Source organism: Anabrus simplex, chromosome 1, assembly GCF_040414725.1.
Source record: "Anabrus simplex isolate iqAnaSimp1 chromosome 1, ASM4041472v1, whole genome shotgun sequence".
In the NCBI taxonomy this organism is placed as follows: Eukaryota; Metazoa; Arthropoda; class Insecta; order Orthoptera; family Tettigoniidae; genus Anabrus; species Anabrus simplex.
This window is the reverse complement of record NC_090265.1, coordinates 79,571,087-79,588,201: the sequence shown is the minus strand read 5'-3', so window position 1 is coordinate 79,588,201 and position 17,115 is coordinate 79,571,087. Positions and strand designations below refer to the sequence as shown.

At 43.1% G+C, this 17,115-nt stretch overlaps 1 protein-coding gene across 1 annotated transcript in view; it reads right to left on the bottom strand.

Annotated features, from left to right (window-relative positions):
* The window catches only part of LOC136856842 (roundabout homolog 2), a 535,367-nt gene that overhangs the window by 1,482 nt on the left and 516,770 nt on the right, over window positions 1-17,115 (bottom strand). The window contains exons 19-22 of the mRNA XM_068229560.1: window positions 16,933-17,069; window positions 10,174-10,426; window positions 4,323-4,570; window positions 1,366-1,633 (exon numbers count right to left, since the gene is read on the bottom strand). Of these exons, the coding sequence (XP_068085661.1) occupies window positions 1,366-1,633; window positions 4,323-4,570; window positions 10,174-10,426; window positions 16,933-17,069 (906 nt within the window). The remainder of the gene's footprint in view (window positions 1-1,365; window positions 1,634-4,322; window positions 4,571-10,173; window positions 10,427-16,932; window positions 17,070-17,115) is intronic.

Genomic DNA, 17,115 nt, shown 5'->3' with positions numbered 1-17,115 from the left:
CTCTTCTTAATCATCGTTATCCGGTCGATCAGATTAGCAGTTTGCCTTTATCTACCACTATGAGCGCTAATGTGAGTCAATGCAATGTTTCACTTAAGTACCACTACGAGCGCTACTGTGAGTCAATGCATTGTTTCACTTAAGCACCACTACGAGCGCTAATGTGAGTCAATTCATTGTTTCACTTAAGCACCACTACGAGCGCTAATGTGAGTCAATGCATAGTTTCACTTCAGCTCTTATAACGACAACATTCGGTGTGGAATCCTGAATGTATTGAACCAAGGAACTCATTCCAGGTAGAATTATGTAAATAAGTTAATTTGGCTAGTATTTGAATCAGGAAGAAAACGAGTAAAGAAAAAAGCGATTCTAGACTGCTTTTCCTGAACTGCATTTTGGCCGGAAGTGATTTTCGAAATTTGATTTTTAAGTTTGATAGAGCTATCAAATACTCATAATTTGAATTGTTTCTGGGCCCTTTAGCCCTTCAACGTTTTGCACTATTGATTCAATTGCTCAATTTTACGTATGTCGTATTATGGAGACCACTACTTTGTCTGCTTTCAACATTAAAATCTCTGGATTTGACCTCCTCAGATATATGTTTTGCTTGCGGGTTTATTAAGGACGTTGTTTATAGCATCAATTCGATATTTCGTTCATTAAACTCATAACGCCTCAGATGCTTAAAAAGACGTGACAAGAGGTTGATCGTAGTTTATATATCTGTAGAGCTACAAACTGTAGACCTTACTGAAGTGTACCAAAGTGCATCAAAACTTTTTGAGTTACTATGCACAAGTTACAATATACCTTATGAGTACTAAAATATAAGCATATGTTTTTTGCATACCTCTGGCCGGACAGTCTTTATATTCCATATCATGAACTTTGTTTTTTTTAAATCATGTTCGAAAATGGACTCAAAGCAGATAGAAACATATATTGCACTAAAGTCAATGCGAGGTCAGAATGAAAGGAAAGTGCAACAGAAAAAGAGACAAGAAAAAACACGGAAACACAAAAGTACAAGTACAATCTCCACGTCGTCATACACAGTCGCGTTCACGTTGCCAGGTTCTCTTCTCATTGAGTGAGCTTCTACAAATCTCTGAAACTACCAAATTAACTTCATATTGCCTCAAATGCCTTCATACAATTTCTGTGTGAAAATCTCAGTACTCTTGTCTTTTCTTAAATTATCCTTGTGACTTTCAGTTTTCTCAAATTCTTTAAATTTCATTAACAAATTACGTTACTTTACAAAACCAAAATTATTCTGTTATGATAATGACATGTCATTCAAATCAAATTATATATTAGGGAATGTTCTGATAAGGATCACCCTAGAGACAGACTCACCTTTCCTAGAATGCTGAGGTGTTACGCTCTGACTTGTGTAAGGACTACCATCTCCAAGTGATGAGTTGGCACTTGTATCCACTCGTTGCTGAATTCGATTTTGCAACAAATGAACTGGAGGACGGGCACAGCTGTAGTTAGAGTCCGTACTATAAGAAGGTGACGCTGGACGTCTGTTGTTGCCCACAGGTTGGCCTCGACGTTGATAATGACGCCGATTCAGATGATGCGGGTTGGCGTTAGGAGCATGTGAGCAGGCAGCAATATTCTGTAACAGTAAGTAGATGATGCTGGTGATAGTTTGTTTTAAGAGACAAAATAATGCGATTATCAGACCCCAACAGTAAATACATGAATAATGTCTGTGTAACTGACATTATCTGTCCCTTTCGCTGTTTAGTAATAATGTTAATGGCTTTACGTCCCACTAATAGATTTAACGGTTTTCGGAGACGCCGATGTGCCAAATTCAGTCTCAACAATACTACCAACAGGAGGCTGACGTAGTTGAGCACCTTCAAATACCACCGGACTGAGCCAGGATCGAACGTGGCAATTTTGGGTCAGAAGGCCCGCGCCTCAACCCACTCAACAATAACACGCACTTACCTACACATGGCAGATGGCGCCCACCCTCATAGGAGGTCTGCCTTACAACGGCTGCACCCGTCTAGAAATAGCCACACTAAAATATTTATACAACACCATCAGGTACAGTGATTCCGACCCGGTCCTAAATCGAACCCGGAATCCTCTGGCTTAAAGGCTATGATGCTAACAATTTAGCCATGGAGCCGGAAGGTGATGGTGTTGGGGCGGAGGAGGAAATCACTGGTTAGTGTTATGTATGTTTCCTCCTAAATTCTCCATCTTCAGCAAGGTGAAATTATTAGGCATTCTCTACCGTTTTATACGTAGAAGTCTCCGATCCCAATGCTCTTCGCTTCTTCTGCCTCACGAATAATTCAATTTCTCCAATTTGAACAGCAGACCCCCCCTCATCCTTCGCCCTCAACACCGTCACCGTCCGGCTCCATGGCTAAATGGTTAGCATCATGGCCTTTGGTCCAGAGGGTGCCGGGTTCGATTCCCGGCCGGGTCGGAAATTTCAACCTTAAATAATTAATTCCCTTCCCTCAGGGACTGGGTGTTTATGCTGACTCCAACATCCCTGCAACTCACACACCACACATAACGCTATCCTCCACCACAATAACACGCAGATGGCGCCCACCCTCATCGGAGGTCTGCCTTACAAGGGCTACACCCGTCTAGAAATAGCCACACTAAATTATTATTATAACACCATCACCTACAACCAGGTATACACAACAGTATCCTTCTTCTCTCCAATTGTAAGGAACACACACCTCAAGTTTAGAAATCACTCTCCATACCTGTCTTAAGGGAAATAATGGATAGGAAGAGTGTTGTTACATTCGCGGTTTTGGGACAGCAGCGACGATATATGAGCGTTAGAATGTTGATCGTACTGATGAATAATTTAAAAAAAATCGATACCTCGTGCCGTTGAGATTTTATCACCTGCTAAAGTTAGCCAATCAGATTGCTTCGCGGGAGAATTCAAATGGGACTTACGAGGCGGTTTTGCTGTATCTGCACGTCACCTACGACCGGCTTGAGATCCACGTTGAGAAATTACCATCAAACACATCGTGGGTTTCAGAGGGTCTCACAGTAAAGTACTTGCTATAGCGCGATCCGGTCAATTCGGATCCGTGTTCCAGTCCGTCTCCTGGCGAAATTTCCCAACTCGATTGGTGCTCTTAAGCTGGTACCAAGCCATGTGCAGATTTAGCAACACCGTCTCGTAAAACCCATTTGAATTCGCCCGCGAAGCAAAGCGAAGCAGCTCAAGATATCGACAATTTTCAAATTATTTATCAGGACCACAAACACTCTAATGCTCATACATACACCTACGCACACACACACACACACACACACACAGCTCTACATACATACATATATACATAAGCTAGGGGGCGTATTTCGTCTTGTAGAAATTCAGGAATATTATGGACGAGGATAGAAATTGATACATATACCGTATTACTGAATATATTTTCCACTTATGGGCAAGTTACAATGAAACTGTTATAATGTGCGGTAGTCAATACTTGACATAAACATAAACACAGCAAAAACTAAACTACCAAAAATGTGTTCGTAATTTCGTCCCCCACCAAATTTATGAAATGTACAATTAATTGTAATATATTTGTTTCTTTCTAACCTTACCAAACCCTTTCTCTATAACTAATTACTTCAAGGCCATTCATGAAAAAGTTTTCTTTGAATTCATTTTAACATCGTCTTTCAGCATTGCTCGTGATATGTTAAACGCATTACTGCACGTTTGTAACCCATTATCCAGCCCCTCACTGCCTTAATAGCCTTTTTATCCCACTGCTAGCCTTTTACCATCTGAAAATAATAATAAATTAATAAATAACAAATAAAATGAAGGGGGGACGAAATTACGAACATTTCCTGATTTATTATAATTGCATCTACAGTAACTCACGGTAACCATCTCACTATAGCGATTACACGCCAGGAACTATATCACACGACTGAAATGCAGTCCAATATCTCATTCACATATGAGTGCTCACTCTAGGAATAACAGGCCCTTAATTTGAATGCCGCAGTAGCTCAGCTCAACATGAAAAAAATCCTCCTTGTACACGGAAACTAAACGTGGTGCACACAACAAACTCTCACAACAAGACAACGGGTAAAGGCTACGCGTGTGCGCGCGCGGCTAAACATTAGGTACCAACCGTGCAAACTGGAAATCCCTAGGGGGACGAAATAAGGTGCGGGGACATAATTTATCCCCATATCTTACGTAAAATGTTTTACATAAATTATGTCATGTCAACGAAGATCTTTTCAAGATGTTTAGAATATTGTGAAGCAAAATGACATACCTGTAGGGGAATATTTCCGGAGTGCTGTGTCAACTCAGCCGCTTCTGCGTATAGACAGCTGGATTCACTGCAAGAACAACAGGTATCGCTGGCATCTCCGCTGCTGCAACTGCCCCGGTCTTCATCCCAGGAACCTGCCGTTGTAGATCCTTCACCGCCAGGACTGCGCCATCGATCACAGTCGCTGTAATCTGTAGCACCATCCACATCGGAGTCACACGGCATACACTGATGCTGCGACAGATTTCCTGTGTGTAAGAAGAACCACAATTGGAGCCAGGAAATGACCAAGTACAGTATTATGATAAGAGAGCTGTGAATTAAGTAGTGGCAATGTACTCCAGACACTCGCAGGAGATAAGGTATGCGCAAATAGGGAGCGGTCATATGGCGTTGTTTTCGATGTGTAATGTTCATTTGACGGGCATCGAGTCCGAGTGTTGTTACTGTGTGGCGTTGAAGTTAAAAGTGGAGTTAAAAGTGGACGATGGGTCAAGACGTTTCGTGCGGCTCGGAATGAGACTGTGAATTTACACCGCACTTTGCCGGCCGTCCATTCCTCAAGACCAGATTGACATCGTGAGTGGTCTCGTTTCCGCAGACCATCGATGGACTGTCCGGGAATTATCTGTAGAAATTGGTTTTAGTCATCAAACAGCGTGACCATTACTAACGACTGCTGTGCCTGAGGGACAAACCGTCAACAGAGACTACTATTGCCGATTTCTGTAGTGACATGTGCGTCCGGCTATGCGATATGAACATCCACGTTTATTGCGAGACGATTACCCTATTTATTTAATTTAATCGTATGGTGATTTTATGCAATATATATACAAGGCAAAATCAAACTTTAAAGTCCGTCCTTCTCAGCCATTCAGTTAAACTGGGTGTGAGAGTGAACAAATCGTCAGGAGTGGCAGGGTAAGAATGAAGAGGACAGCGTTGGATCAGGTGCTCAATCGTCTGTTCTTCCAGGTTGCAATCACACATTGGTGAACTGATCCAACCCCACTTGTACCTCAAATAATTGCATCAACCATGTCCAGTCCTTAACCTGTTGATACGGCAGCAGAGATTCCTTGGTAGGTCAAAACCGTTTGGCTTCTTTGTGGGATCAAGATGGTGGACACTTGTTCCCAATGCTTTTGCTGACCACTCATGCTTCCAGCTTTCGTTTAGGTCAAATCTATTTGCAATGAGTTGCCCTGCAGTGACACTTGCTGGTCTTCTTGATTGCAGTCGCTGCAGTGACAGATGACAGAACTCTTGGCAAAGAGGGTGATGCAAAGATTTTCTTACCTTCCCTTACAAGTGAGGTGGAGGGATGTGACTCAGCACAGGTAACTAGTGACATGGAGTTGATTTGATGGTACCAGTAATGCAACGCATTGCACCGTTCAATTTTGTGTCTACCTTCTCCACATGAACACTTTCCAACCAGACGGGAGCACAATACTCAGCAGCCGAGTAGACAAGGCTGATGCCAGTTAAACGTAGACAATCAGCAGAGGCTCCCCAGGAGGTACCATAGAGCTTATGAAGTATGTTTTTTCTTTCGGTATTACTTCCAATATTACCCTACACGTGACTCCCGGGTGGTGCTAAACGAGTAACAGTGTTGTATGACAATGCACATTGTCACATCACAAACAATGCCAAGCTCTTATTGCAACGATGGCATTGGGAGGTCTTGAAACACCCTCAGTACTCACCAGACATGAGTCTTTGTGGCTTCGATCTGTTTCCGAATTTGAAGGAACCCCTCCCAGGTCGCTGATTTCCTGACGTGGCATCTGTACTCCACGCAGTTGGGCGCTCTGTCCATGTCCATCAACAGAGAACGCCTTACCAACGGCTTCGCGATATTTGGTAAAACGTAATAAAATTTGCGGGTTATTACATTGAAAGAATGTAATGCAGTTGTACTAGTTAGCTCGTTAAATATTGCATTCTATCAATATTGTAACTAATTTATTTGCAGCCCTCGTATTTTCGTGTGAATTTCATGCAGTATTAGGAAATTTACAAGATGGATAAAACATACTTGCAAAGAGTCATATAATAATAATAATAATAATAATAATAATAATAATAATAATAATAATAATAATAATAATAATAATAATAATAGCTAGGCTAAGTAGCTCAGATGGTTGAGCGCTGACCTTCTGAACTCAAGCTGGCTGGTTCGATCCCACCTCAGTACTGTGGTATTTGAAGGTGCTCAGATGCGTCAGCCTCGTGTCGGTAAATTTAACGGCACATTAGAAAACTACCGAGGCACAAAATTTCGGCACCTCAGCGTCTCCGATAACCATAAAAGTAGTTAGTAGGAAGTAAAACATATAGACCCTAACATTAATAATAATAATAATCATAATAACGGACATAGACTTTGCAAGCAAATATTTGATTACTTCTGAAAGACGAAGACTACAACAGCACGGGTTAAGGAAACCCGGAAAGATATGGAAAGGATAAGCATCTAGGGCGTCAAAATGTTAGACAGAAATACATTTAGGAGCACAGTGAATAATGTGGAAGGGTTTCAAGACGAAGAAAGGACGAAGAAGACTGTACGAGCCTGGACAGAAGAACAACGGAAGCAGGCCAGCGAAAGCATGAAGCAGTTTTGGACATTACTACTACTAACACTACTACTAATACTACTACTACTAATAATAATAATAATACCCTAATAATGAACCCTTTCGAAGGCCATGGGTTCATAATAATACACTCATGTCGATAAGTTAAGGGATAATTGGGTTTCACGATTAGTGTACCCAAAACAGTGTGTGCAGGCAGAGGTCTTGTGTAGAGCGCATGTTATGTGCATCTGGCACACAGTATCCGAGTCGTAGGGAAGCATGATGGCAAAGTGAACACATCTGGATCACATTACGCGTAGCCGGATCATCGGCGGATTAGAGACTGGCCACAGTGAACGCGAGGTTGTCCGGGAGTTGAATGTCGCCCTTAGCATCTTTTCACGGCTGTGGCGATGATTCCAGGCAGGGTGGAAACATTCTATGGCAGTACAACCCACCGTCAGGAACGTTACTATGCCTTAAGTCCCCAAAGACATTCAAGCAACACATCGCCAAAGCTGGCTTGGGACCTCCCAGCAGTGTGTGGGTCACATGTCTCCCATCAGACTATATTGCGTCGGCTTCAAGATGTTACTCTGTATACTCGGTGATGCGCCGGATGCATTCTCCGCACACAAAGGCACCGCGTGACACGTCAAATGTGGTGTCTTGCCACCGTGATTGGACACAGGAACAGTCGGGCAGTGTTCATTGACGAATGGAGGTTTAGATTGGAGAGTGATTATCGCCGTCTGTTCATCTAACGCGCCGTTGGGACATAAAAATCCTCCAATATCGTGAAAAAGGATCGATATGGTGGCGCCAATGTTCTTGTCTGGTAAGGCCTCATGCTAGGAACACGTTCGCCACTACATGTGTTTCTGAGGAGTTTTGTGGCGGGTGTGGTCTATAGGGATGACAGAGTGCAAGAGTATGTGCGACTTTCTTGTGGTGTATATGGACCTGGATTCAGTCCGATGTTATAATGCCTTTCCACACAGGGCTGGCCTGGTGGATGAGTAGCTACACCATGAGGACATCACGCGCTGGGAATCGCCAGCTTGCTCCCCAGACTTGAATCCGATTGAACATGCATGGGACGCTCTACGCCGAAGAATTGTAGGCCTAATACCGCCACCACGGACCACTGTTGAAATCCAAAGAGCGACTGTCTAGCAATTGGATACGTTACAGCCAGTTACGCTCGACGGCAAGTTCCACAGTTTGAGGAGCCGCTGTGCACCCTGTATTGCCATGCAAGGATTGACATTCTGTATGCCACAGGCGGAGGGACACCACACACGGTCATTGCAACCAACTGTCCATGCCCATTTTTCCTATATACATTTACTGAGTATCACTGTGTCACGAGTCACGTTGGTGCCAGGGCTAATAAACTTACATGGGTCTCTCGCATTTGCGAATTCTAAAAATAAAGCATTAAGTATAGAACGCTATTACAAAATTTACAAGCAGTCGTTGCAGTCATCACATGCTCAATTTTCAAGTGCGTATTGTCGATTGTAATTCTTCAGTTGTGTATGTGCCCATCGGCATAAAGCTGTGCTTCCGATGGTTTCCCAGAATGTTGCCCTTCAAACATCATTCAACAGATATGTGACATTAAACAATACAACCAGAACAGTAAACAATGGTAATTAAAATAAAAACACTTAAAATATCCAAGTTCTACTGAGTGGAGTGGCCGCGCGGCTGTGGAGCCAAGCTCTGCATTCGGGAGACAAGAGGGTACAAAAACCCATCATTTTCTGTCCTGAGAAAGGTTTTCTGTAGTTTCTAACTTCCGGCTGCATGGATAAATGGTTAACATGCTGGCCTTTGGTCACAGGGGTCCCGGGTTTGATTCCCGGCAGTGTCGGGAATTTTAACCATCATTGGTTAATTTCGCTGGCACGGCGGCTGGGTGTATGTGTCGTCTTCGTCATCATTCCATCCTGATCACGACGCGCATGTCGCCTACGGGAGTCAAATCAAAAGACCTGCACCTGGCGAAGCAAACATGTCCTCGGACACTCCCGGCACTAAAAGCCATACGCCATTTCATTATTTGTAGTTGCTCATTTTCACTTCTAGACAAATGCCGAGTTAGTTCCTATTCATATGCCAAAGTCGATCCCCTCCACCTTCTTTCCCAAATTAATTCACCAACGTTCATTTCTTCTCCATTAGCTCAACTGAAGTTGGAGTCAGGAAGGGCATCGGTCCGTAATAAATGCCACATAAACTCGTTTCTCCTCATCAAGAAACTGCAATAACTTAAAATATACAAATTCTCAACGACATTTTTCCGATGACTGAAATGACATTGATGAAAGTACAACCAAGGTAAGAATGGAAATACTGAGTGAATATACAACTATCTTAATTCCAATTATCATATCCTCTCAGCTACTTTATGCAGCCATTTTAACTTCACGCCATTTCGCTGCGTGCGTGTCCATTTCGTGGTTCCATTTTACTCTACGAGATGGCAGAGTAATCAGATCTCTTCGCGCTTCCTATTGCAGAGTATTCTAATTACTTCGGGTAAACACCAAATGTGTCATTGTTAATCTTTAACACGTCGGCATCGTACACCATGAAGTATCGAATGGCCTTCCTAACGCCGTTCAAACACCCGATACTCTGTACTGGGTTTGAGCCGGCAATCATGAAATCCGATGGCCGTCACTCTACCATTCATCCACAGAGCGAGCCTCTATCAAGAAATATTGCTAGGTATTTATAATTATGCATGGTTTATGGTTTATTAATAATTCTCCTGTGTTTATATTTAATAAGGATATCGTCCCTGTTCTGCCAAAACGGCGAATGTTACAATGCTCTTCCTATCCATTATTTCCCTTAAGACTGGTGACGCCTTCCAGCCACATATTGATATTCGGTCCATCACAACAATTTCCGTTGAATTCATTTTCCTATGTGCGTGTGTAATGGAAAATTAACCTTACTGTACCATACTGAAGGAATGTATGATTGCATGACATTTACCCACTCCTAGAGTGTGATGTATTTAAGATTCATTTTCCTTTACACACGCGCATAGGAAAATGAACTCAACAAAAATTGTTCTGATGAACCGCATATCAATATGTGGCTGGAAGGCGTGACCAGTCTTAAGGGAAATAATGGATAGGAAGAGCATTATAACATTCGCCGTTTTGGCAGAACAGGGACGATATTGTTCAACCGCTGGCACATCAAATTCAGCATGCAGTGAAAGTAAATCGACTTACCTCCTCTATGTTGCAGTTGGAAGTCTCCCCCAGGTATATTCCGTTGAGCGCAATACTGCCCTCCTGCTCCACCATAGAACACGGATCCAGTATCGTAAGTGGCTTCCTCATGTGGATTGTGCTGGTAAGGGCTCTTTTTACCACCATGTTGGTGGTTATGATGGTGCCCATCAGGATAAGTGTTGGACTGGTTACTGTGGGAGCTACTGCCTCCGGTTGGAACAGCACTGAATCCCAGAGGAAAGTTTGGCACCTATCACAGAGATAAATAAGAATATTTGAGTATACAAGTCGAAAAATCATTAAGTATGAGGGCAGGTCGAAAATTCATTTTCCAAAACTCTTTGCAGATCAAGGTAAAGAACAGAGTTTTATTTCGACAACTCTCCCTCATTTTTTAATTTAATCACGAAAGTTAGTCAAGCATTTGCATAGAGTAAAATGTGTTTTTCAGTCTCTGCTGAGAGAGAGTAATGTCCTACTCTTTGAACAATTTCATCATCTCCGCATAATCATCGCCCCTGGAAAATCGTCTGTCACATACAGTTCAATCAACGATATTAACGAATGCGTCTGGTGCTGATGGACGGCTACTCCACTCTTCAAGATTCATAGCCGTTCAACCTCTTAAGACTTGTTGCGTATCCCCTACCTTATCTCCGTTTCGTATCATCCACCGACACACCGCTAAACACAGAAATTAACTACACCAATCACACAACAACACCGCTGCTAATGGTACACCTTGTAAAACTTCCTGATGTTGCTGAACTTTAATAATATATTCCTGGAAATCAATTTAAATTAATAATTTAAATTACAATCACAGTACTTATAGCCATCTGCGCATCAATTTCGATGTTCTGTTTCATTCTTGCAGATGGCAGAGTAAAGTAAATCTGTAATGGGGGTTCTGCGGCTGAGTTTCAGTTCATTTTGCCACAGTGTTGCCAGATCCAAAGGAAATATTTCGGATAGTAAGACTGGTCAATTTTAGAAGATTTCGTCAAAATTTCGGAAGTGGCTTGTAATTACGGTACATTGTAATATTGATGATTTATTTTAAAGACGGGCTATGCTTTATAGTGTTGACATAGTTCATAGTTCATAGTTTCAGTCTGACGAACACAGGATACAAGTTGACTGTTTTCCTTCTAAGTATGTACTAGGGTTTTACTGTTGTATAAACAGACGGAAAAGTTCAAGATGTTTAAAACTAAATTTTCAAACAATCAACATTCCAAAATCAAAACCTCCATAATTTTTACTTATTTATATAAGCTTCTTCCTCGTCCTTCCCATTTCTATAGGTCTTCATCAGATATTCAAGAGACCTTTGAGTTTTGCATACTCGGTCTAGTAATGAAACCTTAGCGCAGGAATTTTTCATTTAAGACCTCACGATTGAGAGACTCGTTAATGAGAATATACACTGACTGACAGAGCAAATGCAACACCAAGAAGGAGTGGTCAGAACTTTATGCCAATTGCAGGGTAGACTGACGTCACTGAGGTATGCTCATGATGTGAAATGCGCCGCTGTGCTGAGCACGTAGCGAATGATAAATGGGACACGGCGTTGGCGGATGGCCCACTTCGTACCGTGATTTCTCAGCCGACAGTCATTGTAGAACGTGTTGTCGTGTGCCACAGGACACGTGTATAGCTAAGAATGCCAGGCCGCCGTCAATGGAGGCATTTCCAGCAGACAGACGACTTTACGAGGGGTATGGTGATCGGGCTGAGAAGGGCAGGTTGGTCGCTTCGTCAAATCGCAGCCGATACCCATAGGGATGTGTCCACGGTGCAGCGCCTGTGGCGAAGATGGTTGGCGCAGGGACATGTGGCACGTGCGAGGGGTCCAGGCGCAGCCCGAGTGACGTCAGCACGCGAGGATCGGCGCATCCGCCGCCAAGCGGTGGCAGCCCCGCACGCCACGTCAACCGCCATTCTTCAGCATGTGCAAGACACCCTGGCTGTTCCAATATCGACCAGAACAATTTCCCGTCGATTGGTTGAAGGAGGCCTGCACTCCCGGCGTCCGCTCAGAAGACTACCATTGACTCCACAGCATAGACGTGCACGTCTGGCATGGTGCCGGGCTAGAGCGACTTGGATGAGGGAATGGCGGAACGTCGTGTTCTCCGATGAGTCACGCTTCTGTTCTGTCAGTGATAGTCACCGCAGACGAGTGTGGCGTCGGCGTGGAGAAAGGTCAAATTCGGCAGTAACTGTGGAGCGCCCTACCGCTAGACAACGCGGCATCATGGTTTGGGGCGCTATTGCGTATGATTCCACGTCACCTCTAGTGCGTATTCAAGGCACATTAAATGCCCACCGCTACGTGCAGCATGTGCTGCGGCCGGTGGCACTCCCGTACCTTCAGGGGCTGCCCAATGCTCTGTTTCAGCAGGATAATGCCCGCCCACACACTGCTCGCATCTCCCAACAGGCTCTACGAGGTGTACAGATGCTTCCGTGGCCAGCGTACTCTCCGGATCTCTCACCAATCGAACACGTGTGGGATCTCATTGGACGCCGTTTGCAAACTCTGCCCCAGCCTCGTACGGACGACCAACTGTGGCAAATGGTTGACAGAGAATGGAGAACCATCCCTCAGGACACCATCCGCACTCTTATTGACTCTGTACCTCGACGTATTTCTGCGTGCATCGCCGCTCGCGGTGGTCCTACATCCTACTGAGTCGATGCCGTGCGCATTGTGTAACCTGCATATCGGTTTGAAATAAACATCAATTATTCGTCCGTGCCGTCTCTGTTTTTTCCCCAACTTTTTTTTTTTTTTTTTCTAGGGGCTTTACGTCGCACCGACAAGGATAGGTCTTATGGCGACGATGGGATGAGAAAGACCTAGGAGTTGGAAGGAAGCGGCCGTGGCCTTAATTAAGGTACAGCCCCAGCATTTGCCTGGTGTGAAAATGGGAAACCACGGAAAACCATTTTCAGGGCTGCCGATAGTGGGATTCGAACCTACTATCTCCCGGATGCAAGCTCACAGCCGCGCGCCTCTACGCGCACGGCCAACTCGCCCGGTCCCCAACTTTCATCCCTTTCGAACCACTCCTTCTTGGTGTTGCATTTGCTCTGTCAGTCAGTGTATTACTTATATCCCTAGTATTCTTAAAGCCGATAGTAGCTGAAGGAAAACTAAACACATATATTACATAATCGAAATGGGTGATATTTTCACGCAGTTACTTTAATTTGAAGTGAGGACGTAGGATAATTCGGACAATTTCCTTTTAATTTCATATTTTATGGAATCTTTTTTAAAATCGGAAGATCTTCCGAAATTTCTGAGACTTGGCAACATTCTTTATTCCGTAACCAAGAGCGTTATCAGAGGTCTTTTACTTAGCAACATCGAACGACATGGTGTGTCGAAAGGACGATGTTCCGCTCATCCAACGTTCGACTACCTCTCCGAGGAATTCCCGAAATTTGGACCGATATTCTACCACAGAGGAAGCTATTAAAAGGAAACATTAAATCTCTTATGCTATTAATGTATAAACATGTAAAATGATGCCCGTAATCTTCAAAGATTACATGCTATTTGTGTGTAGGGTGCTAGATGTGTTTATCTGTATTTTCCCTTACTGTGATTTCGGTATGTTGGGAAATAAATAAATAAATAAATAAATTCACAAATAAATGAAGGTAGCTCACCTGCTATTTACATATTATGTCGCGAAACGTAGCACATGGAGAGTCTGATTACAGTTTGAGCACGGTGGATTTCTAGATAATTTTGATCAGATACCCTACATTTCCGCCTGCAATCATTTCTTGATGGATGGTGCAGTACTTCTGCTTCAGTCTCATGGCACAGGCCAGAGAAAAATGTAGCTTCCACCGAAGTCCCAGTCTCATTCTTGGCTGTGAAAATATGGGAGCTGCTGGGGTATGTGTACTGCTGAGTAATGACTTCCAGAGCACCAGCAGTGCGCCTGATTGTTATGGAATGTAGTGCCCATAGGGCCAGTTGTTTTGCAATAGCAGTTTCTGGCCCAGTGAGGAAAGTAATGGCAAACTTACTTACTCCTCATTTCGCCTTGTATGCTTCATTTTAGCGCCACCATCGGTTTTTGAGTTTTCCCTATAACTGCATAACTTTTGATTTGTGCTTTTTGAGGATCCAACCTGCCTCAGGGCTGATGGAAAAAACAATAACCCTACATTCAGAAAGCTAATGAATTGTTTCAAAATTCCACTTATATTCTCCCATTCACTGCCTTATGCCATTAATATATTGTTTTAATTATCGGTCGTTAAAACTTCCTTTAAAATATGAGTAAAAATTTCCGCTTAAAATTTTCCGTTTAGTATGTCATCCCAGACTAAGCATTCTTATTTCAGAGAGTAATTCCTATAATAGTATGGTTTAAAACTACACTCTAGAGTACTTGTCTGTCTGCTATAATACAAGTTCCAGTAAGTTAGCAACCTACGCATTGTGTACATTAAATCTTTCTATGCTGAAAATAATCCAATTGTACATTAATTATCACCAATCTTTGCTGAAGACTGAAAATGGATTGCCAACTGTCGTCAACAGAGTTACACACGGTAAGTACTAACGAGGACCGTGATTTTGAAACTGCTGAAACACGAACTTTGTACATAAATCGCAAATCACTAATCAAGAGTGAATGCTACATAGTGCGTTTGTGTAAAATTTAATTCACTAGAAGTTAAGATGATCAAAATGTTATGAGAACAGTCCATCTCAGGAAGCTGTGGTAATTATGCATTCTCAATTACAACATTATTTGTAACAGCTCGCTAGGAAAGCATGTGAAGTAAGTTTTACAGTACACATGTTTTCAAACCAAAGCAATATGGCATCTGCCACGAGAAGTTGTCACGTCAATAAAGTACTACATTATTAACTCCAAATGCTTTATTATGTAACACTCATTTTGACGTAATGAGTCGGGTAAACAAACACACAACTGGTAGCATTTAAATTTTTGACTATGATATTTACTGCTAATCATAACCAGTTTGCGCTTTCTCTACTCTAGATAACTCAATCACACCGTTGTTCACTCTTCTTCTTACAAACCAAACACAACACACAGTGCACAATACACACTGTTCCACTAGTGTCCATAATTATTTCCGCTGTACACTAACACAGCCACACAGCTCACAGCTTGCCAATAACACTCTCCGGCAATACAGCCACTGTCCCTCGTCCATTGGTCGTACGCCCACAACAGTCTTCATTCATTGTCCCTTCCGACCGTTCATCGAGCTCTCCCGCACTGCACCAGAGACGACGCTCACTCTACAGTAACTAGACACGAGAAATTCAACTCCTCGACGAGAGGCAGAACAGAACGGCTAACTCAGCTCTGTGGGCAAAACACTCACTTTACGGCACTGACTGTACCCACTGTATTCCAATGCTAAACTACCCCGCACACTCAACAGATATAAACTCGCATTCAACACACACACACACACACACACACACACACACACACACACACACACACACACACACACACAGCACTTAGCTATCCAATGACTGACTCAACTAACCTCGTCCGGTCCACCTTAAATAGGGGGCCGGGTCCTCGAGATACTTCCCGAAAGGAGAAGTACAGTCCTCGATTTAGAATGATCTGGCTTCACCTTCCAGCTCTTTCTCGTTCCGTCAGGAGGTCTCCAGTGAGAGTTCAGAGCGATGGCGGAGACAGGCTTGCTTCGTGCTGTTGACTCGTTCCCGACTGGCTGCTTGCGGGACCAATAACAATATGACGTCACTCGCGGCCGGGGCAGACGAACTTGCTCCTTCAACCTTGGAATCACATTGGCGGGTAAACCGCCACAACATACAGGTTTCTTCATTTTCTCGTCTATTTCAACTTCTTCAAAACGTTCCCTTCTTCTCTGTCCTCTATGATTTGATTCTCCCTTTACTTCCATTTAGAATAATTAATTCCCCGTATTTTTCCCCTTGATTTTGTTTTTCATTAACATTCCCCTTTTCTGTAAATAGTCTGTTAACATTGCCCATTTCTCTTTACTAACTCACATACAAGTATTCGTCGGACTTGGAGAAAAATGGTGACATAAATTCCTTGGTATGTATTAGCGCATAGTGAACAATCCGGCGCCGAATGAGAATACCACTTCATAAAGATACCAACTGAATTCAAACCTTTCGGCAGTTTAGAACCGCCACAGCCTTCGTCGGTCCACTTTATCTTTTTAGAACGCCGATATACGTCTTTAAAATGTGTAGTTTTACAGTTTTAAATAGAACTAGAGGTGTGCAATAAATTAAACAATCAATCAATCATGGAATGGAATGCCAGTTGCTTTACGTCGCACCGACACAGATAGGTCTTATTGCGACGATAGGACAGGAGAGGGCTAGGAGTGGGAAGCGGCCGTGGTCTTAATTAAGGTACAGCCCCAGCATTTGCCTGGTGTGAAAATGGGAAACCGCGGAAAACCATCTTCAGGGCTGCCGACTATCTCCCGAATACTGGATACTGGCCGCACTTAAGCGACTCCAGAATCAATCAATCAATCAATCAATCAATCAATCAATCAATCAATCAATCAATCAATCAATCACCCTTGATCTACGCTAAGAGCAGTCGCCCAAGTCTTGTCGAAGCTCAAATATTCTTTGTAGTTTGCCTCTTTCACAATGTAAAACCTTAAGGAAAGGACATGTCTGTTTTATATAAGTATACACAGTACGAGTATACAACTTACCGGGGGTGGATGTTGTTGAGGAGGCAGTGCACCAAATCTTGTTCCGCTGTTATTACACATGCCCATATTATTATAGAGTCCTCCACTACTGTCTCCTCTAACAGGTGGAAGTGGAGGTGTATTTCCCATGTTGCTTCCTAGAATATACAGAAAAGACATTTGAACATTAAAAACGATGAAAAA